At 46.2% G+C, this 19012-nt stretch overlaps 1 protein-coding gene across 1 annotated transcript in view; it reads right to left on the bottom strand.

Annotated features, from left to right (window-relative positions):
- The window catches only part of LOC104673019 (O-acyltransferase like protein), a 76610-nt gene that overhangs the window by 16486 nt on the left and 41112 nt on the right, over positions 1-19012 (bottom strand). The window contains 5 exon segments of the mRNA XM_030925826.1: positions 345-424; positions 1934-2099; positions 9388-9489; positions 16506-16608; positions 17714-17893. Coding sequence (XP_030781686.1) covers positions 345-424; positions 1934-2099; positions 9388-9489; positions 16506-16608; positions 17714-17893 — 631 coding nt within the window.

Below are 19012 nucleotides of genomic sequence, written 5' to 3'. Positions count from 1 at the left end.
GACACCCAACCATAAAAATGGTAGATAAACCCTAAAACTGACAAGTATGCAGGTTATGTCAATATGTGGCAATGTTTATAAGAACAGTGAAATGGAAAAAGCTGAGCACTAGATATTACATGGACACAATGATCGTAACTCTGCAAAACACACACTGACTGGCGTAGGATCAATGTTGGAGGAGAATGCGGAAGAAGGCAAACGGTAGAGGATTTGGTATTTACTTTTCTATAAAGTTAGTTTCCTACATTTTAAAAAGCGGCTCTGCACAGAACTGGGACACTTTGTGAGGGTTTTCTGAAAGAGGCCACATGAGGAGAAAAGCTTGTCCCAATCAGACTCACTTTGCGTGGATGAAGATAATCACTGGGATGGTAAGGTGGAACTGGAAGTCATTGGCAAGGTACCAGGTCCAGCCATTGCACTGAAAAGAGAGCAGCAAATTCACTCTTCCTTCATTTACCAGTTCTGCTCCACACTCTCCACCTGCCTGGACTAGGAGGCAGAATTCAGTAGGTGGGTGGGGCGAATTTCCATGGGAAGACAAAGGAAACTGAGTTAGAGATACTCATATTTCACATCCTTCACCTTGAGCCTTCTACCAAGCCTGGATGGCAGGTATTATTGCTGCCATTTTACAAAATGGAGATTCAGACACATTTTCTCTTTTGTTTAAAAAGGAAAAATGATCATAGCCCATCTCCTAGGATAGTTGCGGGACATGAACTCTGTCACGTTACAGGAGTGTAAGAGTTTCTCCTCATTATGGTGCAGTTGGAAGTCAGAAGGGTCAGCGTTTTTCTCTTTTCCTTGCCGCTCCCCATGCCCCAACTCTAGGTGGAAAGAACAAGCTCATTTAGAACCAGGGCTTGGCTCCAGATGATGTTTTGTGGAGAACCCCACAGTTCCCATGGATGACTGACGTGGGATCGCCTGGCCAAAATGAGTTCCATAGACGGTCTGTGCTTGTGCCAGATGAGATGGTTAGCAGTATTTTTTTCTTCAGTGTGAGGAAGTCCCTGGGGGCAATTCTCTCCAAAGGGCCCTGGCACTTCTGCTTTCAAGAATCTAAGGTGGGCTGTACCTCAGAAAGGCCACTGGCTGGTGTCCTTGCCACTGCTTCTTGCAAATGGCCCAAATCAGTTTGATTGGGGAAAACAGCCCAGATTATCCCCCAGGGACCCCATCACAGCCAGGCGGGCCCCACCTGCGGGCACGTAGATGGTGATGCAAGCCTGTCCATATGGCTGGGCCTTTGCAAACGGAAGGCAGCCATCTAGTTAGTGAGTTGCTATATGCAATGATTAGGGCCCTGCCACGGTTTAGCGATTCCGTTTTCAGCCTTGATTTCAAGGCATATGTGGAACTGGTGATATAATTTCATTACAGCTATTTCACTTTCACTTGCTTCAAATTCATTATGAGGAAACTGGGGCTTTGGAGAAGCCAAGACATACATAGATCTTGTTGCTCCAAAGCAACTCGATCAGGTCTACTTTGAACTTGAGTAGAATCCAACATAGTCAGGGTGTGATGCAATGTCCCATTGCAGTATAGACTCAACAGACGGAGGTGAGGAATTTGTCCTTTCCCGGTTAGGCAACATGGGCTGGCACAGGAACAGTGATGGGGCAGGGTCAGCTGCCTCCGGGACATGTGCCAGGATGACTGGCCCCTTGCTGGCCACTGCTATGCCCCCCTCCCTCTGCTGTTCACAGCGGCTGCCCCCTGCATAGTCTGGCAGGGTTACACCCACCCCATGACCAGAAGCCATCCCCCACTCACACAGCCCACCTTCCTACAGCATCACCAGTACTCCAGAGAAAACGCCAGAATCAGGTTGGCCCTTGGAAAGTTCAGCACACCGCCTGAAGAAGTGAGGCACCAGGTTTGCACACTTCTGCCTTTCCAAAGCCAGCAACTGGAGACTCACCACATTCTTGACAGACACAAAGTTATTTAGCAGCAGCAGATTTGTCCACCATGCTTGCCGGCAGTTATCCCAGTGGAATTTGGGCACTTCCCAGACAGGTCCCCAGGGAACAAGAGAGAACAGTCCAACCAACAAGCACACTGAATACAGGTGAAGAGGCTGCAACCTGGCGGGAGAGAGCCGGGAGAAAGAAGGTGACTTTCCACTGGGGTCCCTCCAGTCCCCTCAGTGGGCACGTGGCGGGTGGGGCATAAGATGCTCTAAGATTGTACTGTGGGCAGCTGCCACCCAGCCACACCTCAAACGCTCAAGCATCCACAAGTTCAAGATTACTTGCTGAGCACCGATCATGTACTGGCTCAGGTGCTACTGCTGCAAAAATACTGCTATTTATTTATTTTTCTTTAGAGACAGGGTCTCACTCACTACAGCCCTGACTTCCACCTCCTGGGCTCAAGCAATCCTCTCACCTCAACCTCCCAAGTAGCTAGAACTGCAGGTGCATGCCACCACGTTCCACTAAAAATACTGTTATTTATTGAGCAAGTCATATAGGCGAACCACTGTGGGAGGAGCCTGCTAGAGATTTCTAAACCTCAGAACAATCCTGCAAGGTAGCTGTGACCTCCATTTTATGAAGAAATTATAGCTAAGAGAAGTTAGGGTGACTTACCCAAGGCCACCAATCATAGAGCAGTAGACACTGGTTCATGTTCTTTCCATATGGCCTCACAAGATGAAAAACTCTTTCTCCCTTCCCTCCCTCCCTCCCTTGCTTCATTTCTCCCCTCCTTCACCCCCTACCTCCTCCAAGCAAGATCTGAAGCAGCTACAAAGGGGAAGAATCAGGAGTAAGGTGTCTAGACCAGCACTGTTCAATAGAAACAGGATGCAAGCACAGCTGCCCCCAATTTTACACTTTCCAGTAGCCACAACTTAAAAGGTAAAAAGAAATAGGTACAACTCATTTTACTATTATTTATTTAGACCAATACATCCAAAATATTATCACTACAAACATGTACCCAATATGAAACATTGTTAAGAAGCTATTTGACATTCTTTTCCCTTTTACTGAGTCTTCAGAGTCCAATGTGGGCTTTGCACACATAGCACATCTCAATTGGCCACTTACCTGGTGGCTATTTGCTGGACAGTGTGGGTTTAGAGTTTAGAAGTAAGATTGCAGCCTGGAGGCGCATATAATTCTGGCATGGATTCTGGATGGGCTGGGCTCAGAGCCCTCTTCTAAAAGAATATAACTAAAAATCCCGGGTGGTTTTGGCTCAACTAGGGCAGAACAACGGCCCAGCAGTACCTCCAAACATCTGGGTGAGAGGAGGGGGTGCTGGGGTGGCGTTGACAGATGGGAACTGGCAGGACTTGGAGCGTCTCCACTTAGAGGCGCACCCCCAGCAGAGAGGGGCTCAGCACCAAGCCTCTGGTCTGCACCCGGGGACGGAGACCATTGATTCCCCTCTTCTCCCCACAATGACAGCGTCCTACATAGAGAGTGTCCGGTGGGTGGGAGGGTGGTAAGCATTCAAGGAGAGGGAGTGGAATTGTTGATCAATGTGATAGAGAAAAGGCAGGCAACTCTGTCAAGACACAGCTTCCCAGATCAGCTCGCCTGCAAGTTTGCTCAGGCGACAACCTCCCTGGGTCCTAGGCACTGGGTCCTGCCATGTTTGCCGTCTGACCGTGCTGCCCTGCAGCTGCCCCTACAAGCCTCCGGCCTTGCCTTTCTGATCATCCTTCCCACCATCTGTCGCCTCCCCTCCCCGGGGAAAGTAGTCAGCGCTGCTCCCTTCAGAAGCAGAGCAGAAGGGAGCATTCCCCTGTCCCCCCACTCCAGGCAGCATCCCTCACCTCTGCCAAGTCCCCCTCCCCCGGGTGCTTGTTAAAATGCAGACTTGGAGTCTGCAGGCTGTTGGGTGGGCCACGCCTTGAGTATCAAGCTTGTCTAAACTTTTCACACTGAGAAAATCATGTAATGTCTCCTCTTTCCTCTTGTCTAAAAGCGAAATGAGGGTTTCTGCTTTGTAAGATTTTTTGAAAATCCAATGAGATAAACAAGAAAACAGTTTGAAACATCTAAACCACCCTAAAATGCACACGTGCTACATTTTTGTCCAAGTTTCCAAGAGAATAAAAGTCAAAGTGGGTTTTCAAAGATTAAAATGTGGGATACTGGCCAGTGTGGTGGAGGGGTGAGAAGCAGGGATTCTCATACCTCCTGGGTGGGAAGGTAAATTGGAAAATGCACATTAAGATGTTAAATGCCCAAAACCCCTAATTCCACTTGTAGGCATTTAGCCCACAAACATGTCTACACAAGTACACAAAAATATATACAGATTGTCCCACTGTCTAAGACAGCAAAGAATTACCTCCATACTCACTAATGGGGACAAGTTAAATACATAATGGTACACCCTACTGTGCCATACTGATAACCTTTAACATCAGGGATGTGGGTCCTTGTGTGCTAATAGAGAAATAGGCCAATCTGTATTATAAATGAAAACATCACATGGAAACAGTGAAGTACACAGTGCAATCCTATGCGTGCAGGAGAACAGTGCTTATACACACATGGAAAGTTTCTGCAAGAATTCCTAAGAAACTTAAATACAGGTGTCCTGCGGGGAGTGAGACTGGAAGGGGGACCATTTATTTTAGCTATAACCTTGTGTTATAGTTAGACATTTTTATCACAAGTTATAAAAAAAAAAACCCTAATTTTTAAAATGTAGCTGCTAGTTGACATAACCAGGCAGTTCTACGGTTCTAGAGCTTTACTCTCTTCCTTTCCTGTTAGATAATCTTTGTCCTGACTTACCCCTAGAAGTTAAGTTTGGGGATTTTCTTATCACTTGCAATAGCTCCCAAAAGGTCTCCCCCTATCTGGCCCCTACAGCCATTCTCTGCCCTGCAGCCAGAGTGAGTCTTGCAAGATGTAAATCTCCCCATGCCACTCCCTTGCTGGGATCCTTCAAAGCTTTCTGTCTCAGAACAACAGGGAGTGTCCTTAGGGCAGCCCCGCCCATCTCTGACCTCATTCCTCCCACTGTCCATGTGGCTCGCTTCACTCCACAGAGCACCTTTGGGCTCTTTGAGGCTCTTCAGACACCGCGACGCCTCTCCTTTCCCAGGACCTTTGTGATTCCGTTTTCCCCGGAATGGACCATTCTTCCCCCACAGGATTTTCTTTGCTTAGAACATTCCTTTACTTTCTTCTAGGCTCTGGCCAAAAGTCACCTCCCATGACTGCCCTTCCAGAGAAAGCCTCCACCTTGCTTACTTCTATTTATTGATTGCTTGCTTGCTTGGTTGAGGTAAAGTCTCATTCTGTCACCCAGGCTGGAAGGCAGTGATGCAATCACAGCTCACTGAAGCGTCCACCTCCTGGGCTCAAGCCATCCTCCCGCCTCAGCCTCCCAAGGAGCTGGGACCACAGGCACGCGCCACCACACTGGGCTAATTTTTTGTATGTTTTGTAGAGATGAGGTCTCACTATGTTGGCCAGGCTGGTCTCAAACTCCTGAGCTCAAGGCATCGTCCCACCTTTGCCTCCCGAAGTGCTGGGATTGTGAGGCATGAGCCACTGCAGCCGCCTCTTCTCCAAAGGATCACTTTGTAGCAGCCATCCTCCCTGGCCTAGCATACATTTATTTGCATGCTGCAACTTCAAATTGCATATTCATTTATTTATTGTCTGCCTCTATTCACTGGAATGTAACCTGCAGGCTGGAAGGCACCTTTGCATGGCTTATTAAAACTCTATTCTCAGGGCTTAGGACAGTGCCTGGCACAAAATGGGCCTCCAGTGAACACAGAATGAGTGAGTAAACAGATGGTCTGACCTCCGTCCTCCTGGAGATAAGCAGACAAGTGATAAGTGCTAACCAGATAGCATCAGTGAGTTATACCAGCACACGTGAGAACCTCAAAATGGCCAGGAGCATGACTCTTTTGTCACTGGGGTTACCTTAGTGAAGGTGAGTTCAAGTTGTGGGTTGGTGACAGTTCCCTCCATTTTCAACACAGTTTTTTCCCAGGTTGGACTGATTGTCCCCCTAGCTCCCACTCTGACCTGCCTTCCTTCCAGAGTTCCCCAGCTCAAGAATGCCAGCACCATCTGCCATGTTGCTCAAGCCAGAAAATTCCTGAGTCCTTGATTTCTCCTCTCTCCATTCCCACTGCCAATTGCCAGTGAAAACCCTGCTCTCCCGCCCAGATACTGCAGTAATTTACTCACTGGGGTCCTTGCCTTACAAGGCCTCACTACCACCTCACTCTCACCCAGTGCTCCTCCTGCCCCCACCGCTGCTCTATCCACCTTGGAAAAAACCCGTGTCTCCTCAATCCCCAACTCCAGACTTTTACTCTGCAGTAGGTTTCCCAACGCTGGACACAGTGGCTCACACCTGTAATCCCAGCACTTTGGGAGGCCAAAGCAGGCAGATTATCTGAGGTCAGGAGTTTGAGACCAGCCTGGCTAAGACAAGAAAGCCTGTCTCTACTAAAAATACAAAAATGAACCAGGCATGGTAGTGGAACCCTGTAATCCCAGCTACTCAGAAGGCTGAGGCAGAAGAATCACTTGAACCCAGGAGGAGGAGGAGGTTGCAGTGAGCCAAGATCATGCCACTGCACTCTAGCCTGGGCAACAGAGAAAGACTCCATCTCAAAAAATAAATAAATAGTCTGGGCATGGTGGCTCATGCCTGTAATCCCAGCACTTTGGGAGGCCAAAGTGGGCCTGAGGTCAGGAGTTCAAGACCAGCCTGACCAATATGATGAAATCCCATCTCTACTAAAAACACAAAAATTAGCTGGGCGTGGTGGTGGGCGCCTATAATCCCAGCTACTCGGGAGGCTGAGACAGGAGAATTGCTTGAACCTGGGAGGCGGAGGTTGCAGTGAGCCACGATTGCACCATTGCACTCCAGTAAGAGCAAAACTCTGTCTCAAAAAACAAATAAATAAAATAAAATTAAGTTGGTTTCCCAAGCAGAACCCACCATGCCATTAGATCCCCTGCCCCAACCCCCACCTAACCCCTCTTAGTATTCATCACCATGACCCCTCAGCCTGTATGCCAGCCTCTCACCTCCAGAAAACCTCAGGGCAGGACAGGCTTCTTACCCCAGTGCCACACACCCAAAATATTATTGAAATCATAAGCCTTCTGTCCTTCTCTGGAGGAGGGTTAGATTTTATAAAGCTTGGAAGAAACCACAAAGACCATGGTGAAAAGAAACCAACAAAGGTCTATGCCTTAGCTTGTCCCCATTCTTCACCTATTTGATGGAAAGCTTAAAAGGTATAAATAACAACCACACTAATAATGATAGCTCCTACTTATTGAGGGCCTACTATGTGTAAAGCACATTTCCATGTTATTTACATACATTATCTCACTGAATCCTCACAAGAGTCCTATGACGTGTCACTATTCTTCCTATTTTAGAGATGAGCAAACTCAAGCACAGAAAGACTGAGACACTTACTTACTCAAGGTCACTCAGCTGCTGTGTGACTGAGCCAGAATACACACTCAGCCATCCAACTACGGAGTCTGCACTTGCCCACTGCATTTCACTAGCTCCAAATATTATGACAACACTCCTCTTCCTATTTTGTGACAGTGTGGAAACAAGATGAACGTGAACCGGGAGTCAGGAGTGCTGGCTTCCAGCTCAGCAAATAACCACAACGTAGAAAATATATCAATGGCAGGGTTGGATGACATGAGCTGAAGTTTCCTTTTGTCCCTTAACTTTGTTGCTTTTGTTTGTTTGCTTTGAGACAGGGTCTCACTCTGTTGCCCACGCTGGAGTGCAGTGGCACAATCTTGGCTCACTGCAACCTCCACCTCTGGGGTTCAAGTGATTCTCCCACCTCAACCTCCCGAGTAGCTGGGATTACAGGCGTGTGCCACTACGCTCAGCTAATTTTTTGTATTTTTGGTAGAGAAAGGGTTTCACCATGTTAGCCAGGCTGGTCTCCAATTCCTGACCTCAAGTGATATGCCCCCCTCGGCCTCCCAAGGGCCTCCCCAAAACGCCTGGGATTACAGGCATGAGCCACCGTGCCCAGCCCTTCCGCCCTTAACTTTGGTTGTCTCATTCCATCACTGCCACTCTGCTACCACTGATTCCGTATTCTGCCCCAATGTTGGAATCCCTTCTGCATCAACCAACCACACATTCCTAAAGAAGACCATTGGCCACGCACGGTGGCTCACACCTGTGATCCCAGCACTTTGGGAGGCCAGGACGGGCAGATCACGAGGTCAGGAGTTCAAGACCAGCCTGGTCAACATAGTGTAACCCCGTCTCTACTAAAAATACAAAATATATATATATATATATCTTAGCCGGGCATGGTGTCAGGTGCCTGTAATCCCACCTACTTGGGAGGCTGAGGCAGGAGAATTGCTTGAACCCGGGAGGCGGAGGTTGAAGTGAGTGGAGATGGCGCCACTGCACTCCAGCCTGGGTGACAGTGCGAGACTCTGTCTCAAAAAAAAAAAGAAATCGTCATTCTTCTTGCCTCCCTCCCAGCAGAATGGCCATGGCCCAGAGCTTCGACCAAGTTCCTCTCGTGGTCATGTATTGTTTTATTTTTATCATTACCATTAGCACTCTGATTTACAGGAGCCAATTACTACTAATTTGCAGACAAACAACTTTTCCTGTTGAATACAGATTCTGTGGAAATCTGACAGTGCATTTGTTGAACTCTGCTGCCCATCAGCTGAGGACTAAGGATGTTTTTGCCAGTGGAACATACCAGTTTTCATGGTATTTGTCCCAGTAGAATTTGAACCACATTAAACCAGCTTAAATCAACTGTATTTAGGGAAGAAAACTATTTCAGTTTACTTTTCTTTGGAAATTATTTTAAAAGAGGGTTAAAGACAGAAAACTAATAAATTATTACATAGCAATGAGGAATTGAGAAATTCTGTAAATAAACCTACTGTCAGGCCTCTGAGCCCAAGCTAAGCCATCATGTCCCCTGTGACCTGCACGTATACACCCAGATGGTCTGAAGCGACTGAAGATCCACAAAAGAAGTGAAAATAGCCTTAACTGATGACATTCTACCATTGGGATTTGTTTCTGCCCCACCCTAACTGATCAATGTACTTTGTAATCTCCCCCACCCTTAAGAAGGTTCTTTGTAATCTCCCTACCCTTCAGAAGGTTCTTTGTAATTCTCCCCACCCTTGAGAATGTACTTTGTGAGATCCACCCGCTGCCCGCAAAACATTGCTCCTAACTCCACCGCCTATCCCCAAACTTACAAGAACTAATGATAATCCCCTTGCTGACTCTGTTTTCGGACTCAGCCCACCTGCACCCAGGTGAAATAAACAGCCTTGTTGCTCACACAAAGCCTGTTTGGTGGACTCTCTTCACACGGACACACGTGACACCTACCTCACCAGGCGACTGAGAAAGTATCTGAGTATGACTTTAGGGGTTATTCCTTTGTCTGAATTCCGATGCATCTTTAAAAAGGACCTTGCACTTAACCAACCACTAAAAGAAAAAGAAGAATTGTCACAGGAATTACTTATCAATAATACAGTTCACTGATTGATTCATTAGGTTGTCCCAATCTGGATAGAATAAATTATGATGCATTAACAAAGCACCTCCAAGCCTTAAAAGAATTTTTTTTTTTTTTAGATGGTGTCTAGCACTGTCACCCAGGCTGAAGTGCAGTGGTGCAATCTCGGCTCACTGCAACCTCCGCCTCTCGGGTTCAAGCAATTCTCCTGCCTCAGCCTCCCAAGTAGCTGGGATTACAGGCGCCTACCACCACACCTAGCTAATTTTTGTATTTTTAGTAGAGGCGGTGTTTCACCATGTTGGCCACACTGGTCTTGAACTCCTGACCTCATGATCCGCCCGCCTCAGCCTCCCAAAGTGCTGGGATTACAAGTGTGAGACACCGCACCCAGCCAAAAACAATTAGTTTGTTCTTGCTCATGCTGCATGCCCAGGTTGACAGAGCAGCCACCGTCTGAAACCTCACCAGTGACCATAGAAGATGACAACAGCCTTCTGGAGGGCCACAAACTAGCAATGAAACCCTCTAATCTTAAAGAGTCACGTTTAAAGCTCTTAGCATAAGAGTTTAAAGCACTTAGCATAATGGCAATACCAGGTACCACTTGGTCAGAACTAATGATGTGACCCACCCAATCACAGTGGGGCCAGGAAGTGGAATGTTGCCAAGTGCCCAAAAGGGAGGGAGACAGAAAGATTTGTTGAACACTATTAATGACCACCATTGTGTCTTTTGAAATAATAACACCAAGACTTTCCATTTGTGTAGAAGCACATGACTTTCAAAGTACTTTCACTAAGGAGATTGCTTTTCCTTCTCCAGTCGTACCAAACTACTTTGCAAAAAACGTTTGTTGGCCAGACCCAGTGACTCACACCTGTAATCCCAGCACTTTGGGAGACGGGAGTTCAAGACCAGCCTGGCCAACATGGCAAAACACCACGTCTAATAAAAATATAAAAATTTGCTGAGTGTGGTGGCATAGGCCTGTAGTCCCAGCTACTCAGGGGGCTGAGGGAGGAGAATCGTTTGAACCTGGGAGGCGGAGGTTGCAGTGAGCTGAGATCATGCCACTGTACTCCAGCCTGGATGACAGAGCGAGACTCCATCTCAAAAAAATATATAAATAGTTGTTTGTTGAGTGAATGATTGAATAGATGAATAAACAGCTCTATTAGGTAAAAAGGAAGATACTATCATTCCTGCTTCTCTGATGGGAAAAGTGAGGCCTACAGATTATTAAGAGGGTTGCCCAAGATCGCAGAATTCTTAACCAACATATCCTGATGACAAATTCATTACCCAGAATGTGCAGCTAAAGAAACCAAAGTGATGCCTTTTAATTGCAACTGGATGGTAAGCAAGTATGTGAGTTGCTCAACCTTTTGACATGTGTACCAGCGATCCTTGTGGGTGTTTCCCTAAGGAGCTAATGTATTTCCTATTGCGAAACAAAGCCGTGGGTTGGGTGGGACTTGGAAGGGATCAGGCAGGGTTGGAAAATGTCTCTATTCTCTGCCTGCCAGATTTTCCTTTGAAAAGCAGCAACTTGGAATCATTAAATAGGAACAAAATTTATAGAGACATCTAAAAGACAGTGCTAAGAGGGGGAGGCAGGGCAGCCAATTCTGATTCCGGCCTCCTCTTAATTTCAGGAAAGGATAAATCAGGGCAATTCTTTCTTTTCAGAGTGACCGGCTCCCGCTCTGCCAGCACGGTTGCTAAGCAAAACCTGGGCCTCGTTGTGTGTGTGGGCACGCACCTCCCAGCTTGCAAGTTCATCAAGAGAGGGCTACAAGAAAGGCTGGCAGGAAAACAGGCTGTAAGCAAGATAACTAGCTCCACGGGGCTAAGACCCAAAGACTTGAACACACTGCAACAGAGAAAAGCATGCACTAGTGATAGATGAAGTCAGCCCGAGAGGTGGGAGAGGATTACAAAACAGTCGCCAACTAATTATTCTTCAAGATAATCAGAAGGCTTTGGTTTTGCTATGTAAATATCAGTGACAAAGTGAGTAAGACGTGGTTTCCTTGTGAAACAAGCTATACTTAAGCTCTAATTCTAACCTTACTATCTGTGTAGACTTGGACAAATCACCTCATTACTGAACATCAAGAAGTTTCTCATCTGTAAAAATGGGGATGATATGTGTACCAGCTTTATAGGTTTATTGTGAGAATTGCATGGGATAAAAGATTTCAAGCTCTTAGCATAATGGCAATACTAGGTATTAATACTATTAATAATGGTTCCATTGTTCAAAAGAAAATGTGAACCTTTGAAAGTAATACAATAAAAACGGAAGGAAAAGGAGAAAAAGACAGTCACGGAGACTGATGGTGAGAAATGGAAGCAAATAGAGATAAAGAGAAAAGAAATGTACTTCTCCGTCTCTAGGCTGCTGTCAGAATCTGCCTGGCTTCCGCCACCTCTGTTGGCCTCAGCTCTTCCTGTCTGGGCTCACACAGAGCTTTTCAGGCTTCAGCAGGCACAACCCGGAGAGCTTCTAACAGTCCGGATTGCTGGACCCATCCCCCCAGAAAGTCTGATTCAGTGGGTCTGGGGTGGTGCCCAAGAATTTGCACCTCTACCAATTCCAGGTGATGCTGGTGAATTTGCAGCGGGATGACTGTCTGAGGACCACTGACATAAGGCAAGGCACGGTCCTCCCTGACCCCAGACCAATCCAGGTGGCAGATACGTCGTCTTTACATATTTGTAGTTTTCTGGGCTGTTTGGTATCTCAATAGCCTTGGCCTGTGCTTTAGATATCTCAGGACTGACCTGGTGGCTTCTCTGGTGTTTCTGATTCCCACTGATGACCCAGAGATGACCAGTGGCCTTTCGTGCCCTCCATCTTTCCATCCTAGTGACAGCTTTTCTAGTCTCCAGATTGAGTTTGGCTTCGGTGCCTGCCATCCTGATCTGTCTGTGCCAGTGTCCCTCCCAGGGCTTGGACCCTGACAGTCAGTCCCATCCCAGCATACAGTCATTTTTGCCTGTCTTATAGGGAACAGAGTTCTGGTCTTTGCCTGCTGCCCTGTGGGCAGACTCCCCGTTCTCCAGGGGCCCACTCCCTGTCTTCTGCAGCTGGGCTTCCTCTGCCTGGTGAGACCCAGTGCTGCCCTCTTGGAAAGTCTGGAGCCCAGGGGTTCCCATATCACTGCTGGTTTGCTGCATACTGTGGACCCTGAGCCTGGCCTGTCTGGGCTACTTGCCACCTCCTAGCACGATCCTTAATGGATAGGTCTGAGCTCATTCTGCATCCCTCTTTCTCAGCATTACCACAAGAAACTATCACACCAGATTCTGGAGATAAGACAAGAAATCATCCATTTCAACAATGACTTATTGAACATACTCTGTGGCTAGCACTGCTTCAGTGACCTGGTGACACAGCAGTACACAAGACAGAAAAACAAATTTTATGCCTTACATTCTACTGAAAGGACAGAGACAATTAATCAATCAAAAATGGCAGCTATAGTATGTGGATAAATAGAAAAAAGAAGTCTAGAAGGCTGCGTAGTTTCACTTCAAAGAGAGGGGACAAGGAAGGCTTTGCAGTGTAAAAACTTGAAGGAGAAGAGGAATCAAGCAACCAGGCTGTTAGGGAGGTAAGTGGCACAGAAAGTGGCTGGTGATTAGTAATCCCTTACCAGTTGTTCTGTGCAGCATGGGAACTAGCTCTCCCCTAACTGGGTGGGTCACACACATTTGAATTTAATGATTTTTTTTTTTTTTCCAAGACAGAGTCTCACTGTTGCCCAGGCTGGAGTGCAGTGGCACGATCTTGGCTCACTGTAACCTCCGCCTCCCGGGTTCAAGCGATTCTCTTGCCTCAGCCTCTTGAGTAGCTAGGATTACCACGCCCACCTAATTTCTGTATTTTTAGCAGAAACGGGGTTCCATCATGTTGTCCAGGCTGATCTTGAACTCCTGGCCTCAAGCCATTCGCCTGCCTTGGGCTCCCAGAGTGCTGAGATTACAGGTGTGAGCCATCACGCCCGGCCTTAGTGGCCTTTTTAAAAAAATGGGGACACTTACGAAAACATTGCTCTGTGGCTGTTGTAGTTTGGCCGACAACAGCATCTCCAGCAGCCATCAGTTTGCCCCTTTCTCCTCAGTCATTCTCAGCATACCACAGGTATGTCTTGAGTCCCTTCTCTTTTAACAACCTTTCTTTGTGCCCCGTACAGAGTCCAGCTCCACTCCATTTCTTTGCTCCCTAAAACAGCAAAACATCTTGAAAGAGTTGTCCAAAGTCATTGTGTCTACATCCTCCCATCCTCACCCCACTCCCCCAGACTTCCATGTCCACCACGCCACTGACCCTGCTCCTGACGATGTCACCAAAAGGCTTCTGGTTGCCAAAGTCAAAGATTGTTTCTTTACACAATGAACTCCTGGAGCATTGGGCCCCGCTGACCACAGCATTCTTGAGGTGCTTTCTTCTCTTGGCTTCCTGGTCCCCACAGTGTCTGACTTGTGCCCCATTTCACTGGTCACTCATTCTCAGACTCCTTTGTGGGTTCTTCTCAGCTTCTAAAGGTTGGAACACCAGAGGTCCTGGCCTTCAGTCCCCATCGGTCATTCCATTCTCCTCTTAATGTGATCAGATTCAATACTGTGGCTTTAAATGCCTCCTATATCCCAGGGACTCCAAAATTTACATCTGATGTTTCCACTGATCTCCCGACTTACGAATGTCAGCTACCATATCACAGTTATGATATGACTTATGAATGTCAGCTACCATATTACGAGTTATGATATGACTTAAAAATAAATGTCAGCTATCATATCACAAGTTATAATATGACTTACAAATGTCAGCTGCCATGAGTTATAACATGACTTATGAATGTCAGTTACCATATCGCAAGTTATGATATGACTTACGAATGTCAATTATATCACGAGTTATGATATGACTTATGAATGTCAGCTATGTCACGAGTTACGACATGACTTACGAATGTCAGGTGCCATATCACAAGTTACAATATGACTTATGAATGTTGGCTACCATATCACGAGTTATGATATGACTTACGAATGTCGGCTACCATATCACGAGTTATGATATGACTTATGAATGTCAGCTATCATATCATGAGTTATGATATGACTTACAAATAAATGTCAGCTATCATACCACAAGTTATAATATGACTTACGAGTGTCAGCTACCATATCACGAGTTATAATATGACTTATGAATGTCAGTTACCATATCGCAAGTTATGATATGACTTACGAATGTCAGCTATATCACGAGTTACGATATGACTTATGATACGTCAGCTGCTCACCTGACATTTCTACATGGCTGTCTAAAAGGCCTCTTCATCTTAATTCATCCAGAACAGAAAGCTTGGTTTTCCCTCCAGACCTGGTTTCTCCTCCCATCTTTCCCATCTTAAGGAATGCCATCACCATTGACTCAGACACTGAAACCAAAATCTAGAAATCATCCTCAACTCCTCTCTTTTCTCACACGTCACATCTGATGCATCAACAAGCCTCAGCAATTCCTCATCTTAAACACATCCCGAATGTGACCTTCTTTCTTGATTCCAGCCACCACCACCCCAGCCTTACCATTTCTCATCTAAAATAAGGCAAAGGTTGCCTCGTCGATCCTGCTTCCACTCTTGACCTTCTTAGGTGCATTACTCACATAGGAGCCAGAGTGATCATCTTTCAAATAAATCAGATCACATCACTGTCCAGATTAAAACAAGCTCTCTCACTCCTTCCCTTTCCACCAAGACTGAAGTCTAAACTCCTTAGTGTTATTACAAGGTCCCCCAAGGTCTACCCTTGCCCTTCTCTTGGGTTTTCTGCCACGTTCCTCACCTTCACTAAGCTTCACCCTTCTTTCTTCTCCTTAACAAGGCTCCTCCACTCTTGCCTGAGCACTTTTGCACTAACTGACCCTTTGCCTGAACTTTCTTATGTCAGATTTTCCCATGGCCAGCTCCTTCTTGCCATTCTGGTCCCAGCTGAAATAGCACCTCTTCCATCAGACAAGCCTTCTCAGACCTTTGGAAGTAGATAAAAGTGGTTGCACAGGCTGGGTGCAGTGGCTCACTCCCATAATCCTAGCATTTTGGGAGGCCAAGGTGAGCAGATCACCTGAAGTCAGGAGTTCGAGACCAGTCTGGCCAACATGGCAAAACTCTATCTCTACTAAAAATATAAAAATTAACCAGGTGTGGTGGCAAGCGCCTGTAGTTCCAGCTACTCAGGAGGCTGAGACAGGAGAATCATTTGAACCCAGGAGGCAGAGGTTGTGGTGAGCCGAAATTACGCCACTGTACTCCAGCCTGGATGACAGAGTGAGACTCTATCTCAAAAAAAAAAAAAAGAAGAAGAAGGGGGTTGCGCAATATTGTAAATGTATTAAATGCCTGAAATTTTACACTGAGTGGTTAATTTTGTTATGTAAATTTTACCCCAATTTTTAAAAACAAAAATTAGAATTTTCATGAGGATTAAATGAGATACTATTTCAAAGTGCTTACCACAGTGCCCAACACTTCTCAAACAATTAAGAAATTTTACCTCTTAATAGTTCATATAAATAAACATAACTTTATGAAACATCATGTCATTTTCTGAATTTTTCCCATTTCACTATAGTGAGAATTCAGAACTTCATCAAGCACCTGTACCACTCTGTGGGCCAGACTTCGAGAAGCACTGAAATAAACAATTTTGATGAATACAATCAATATTTGTAAGAGGCGTGTGTTATAGAGCCATCCTAACTCATGTAATAAATGGAACATACAGTGGAGAGTCTCTTGTGACGACAACAGTACCATCTAGAAATGGACAAAGGCCCAGGTGAATAAATGTGGGTTATTCAGCTTTTCTCATTAGAGTGAGAATGGTAACACATACGCATACACACATCCCAGAACAAACACCACAAGCCCACAGCAGTGAAAACGTAGTTCAACCTTATTACCTGATCAGGAAAAATGTATCAACTCCAAGATAGAAGGGACCGCTCCGAGAGTAAATGTACAGTGGGTTTCTAAGCACTCTGCTTTTCCATTCAAGCACATTATCTGTAACAAACATTAAAAAGCAGTGTCTTTTTGTTTCATAGAAGAAAATCATGTGATTTCTCTTTTCAGAAAAAGCAAAAGGAACACCTTCAACTTTTGGTTGTACTTGGCAGGTTTTAAGAATCACTATAGGCCGGGCCAGTGGCTCACGCCTGTAATCCCAGCACTTGGGAGGCCAAGGCAGGTGGATCACGAGGTCAGGAGTTTGAGACCAGCCTGGCCAACATAGTGAAACCCCGTGTCTACTAAAAATACAAAAAATTAGCCAGCCGTGGTGGCAGACACCTATAATCCCAGCTACTTGGGAGGCTGAGACAGGAGACTCGCTTGAACCTGGGAGGTGGAGGTTGCAGTGAGCCGAGATCACGCCATTGTACTCCAGCCCAGAGGGTAACAGAGTGAGACTCCGTCTCAAAAAAAAAAAAAAAGAAAAAAAGAAAGAAAGAAGAAGAAGAAGCACTGTAATTCATGTAGGAGGAGAAGTTAGACTGGAAATAAAAGGTGGTGACTGAGGTCCCTAACGGTCGTTCAGGAGCTTTAAGCTCCTTTGTGCACTCACAGTGGCCACAAGCCCCTTGGACTGTAGCACTACCTATCATGGGCTGGTACAGATTGCCCAGGAGGCTTCTTCCATCTGCCCTGGCTGTGTTTGCCCCCTGTTTAGAGAGTACCACTATTATTGATAGGAGCACTTCAGGAGGGTAGCAGCAGGAAGAAGGTGGAGAAACACTGATTTGATATTAGTGGACCATTTTTGTTTATGCTTGTCTGCTTTTCAAGGAAAAATAAATGTTAAGTCCTGGCTTCATTAACCATGATGACAGAGAACTTAGCTTTTTGGATAACGAAAATACAATACCCAGGTATCAGTATTCACCTGGCAGCCAGGTGCCTGATTTGTACCTAGAGGGAGTAAAATGAGCCCTAGACACTGGCCTGGAAACCTTACTGATAGGAGGTCACACACAGTGTCTCTAAAACAGAAGGAAGGTTGCTCGTGGGAAGGCTGCCAGACCCCCATCCTTTGGCCACCATGATCCCGCCATACCAAAGAGTGTCTCTTCCCTGACTGCTCCCAGAGTAAAGGCTCATCAACTCTCCGCACCCAAAGACAGCCATGCAGTCATCTGACTGGTATGTCCCGAGATGATCCACAGAAGACTCAAAACACGAATGCCATTCAGTGCAGAGCAGGTGCTGCCTGGTGTCTTTGTAGTCCAGATGGCTGGCACATTCTTCTGCCAAGAAAAGCACTCCAGAGCATGAACCATGGCTCCTAGAAACCCTGGGCAAAAGCAAAGGTGTTACTGTCCACCCCGACTGCCAGGGTATCCACACACCACTGCCACAACAAGAACCAAAAGTGCAATCCACAGATCTTGGCCGTTACACAGAGGCTCTCTTGCTCTGACCCTGGGCTTCTCAGCTCAGCCTCTATGGTTCCATCTTGATCTATCTGTGGACTTTCATACTTAGTATCCCTCCCTTTTGAAGCTTGACTTTCGCTAACAGACTTGACCTGAGTTTGGTGCCCCACATGCTTTGTGCAGAATACGCTGCCCAAGCTCAGGCCCCAGAGATGCCAACCCCTGACCCCAGTCCTACTTGATGAAGAGTTGAGGGAAGGAGAATGTAGACATCAGTAAGAATCGATGTGATCCACAAAGCAAGCATTTCACGTGAAAGAACACCCCTGCAATTCTGAGGACTAGTTGCTTATGAATAATGAGTCAGGCATGGTGGCTCACGCCTGTAATCCCAACACTTTGGGAGGCCAAGGCAGGTGGATCACTTGAGGTCAGAAGTTTGAGACCAGCCTGACCAACATGAAACCTCATCCCTACCGAAAACACAAAACAGTTAGCCAGGCGTGGCGCATGCCTGTAGTCGCGGCTACTCCGGAAGCGGAGACAGGAGAATTGCTTGAACCCGGGAGTTGGAGATTGCAGTGAGTCAAGATTGCACCACTACATTCTAGCCTGGGTGACAGAGTGAGATTCTGTCTCAATAATAATAATAATAATAATGAATAACAACCCTAATGTAGGTCAGAGTATAGGCACAAAAACAGAGGGACTGGTGGCACAGGAGCTTAGGGCACAGGCCATATAGCCAGATGCTCCTGGCACTGATTCTGTCACTTATCAGCTCTGTGACCCCCTGGCAAGTGAATTAACTTCTCTGTGTCTAAGTTTCCACATCTGCAAAATAATCAAAGTAGATTTTATAGGAGTATCATGAAGAACAAGTGAGATAATGCTTATAGATCACATTAAATAGAGGCAACCCACAGTACGTACTAGTGAGAACACAGCTACCACTACCACTATTTTAAGCCCTATCACTTTAAGAATGGTTAATACCATCTTCTTAATTCAGTCCCTTTCTTTTATTTTATTTTTTT

Source organism: Rhinopithecus roxellana, chromosome 21 (genome assembly GCF_007565055.1).
Source record: "Rhinopithecus roxellana isolate Shanxi Qingling chromosome 21, ASM756505v1, whole genome shotgun sequence".
NCBI lineage: Eukaryota > Metazoa > Chordata > Mammalia > Primates > Cercopithecidae > Rhinopithecus > Rhinopithecus roxellana.
The sequence above is the reverse complement of the archived record's forward strand: the minus strand, read 5'-3'. Positions and strand labels throughout refer to the sequence as shown.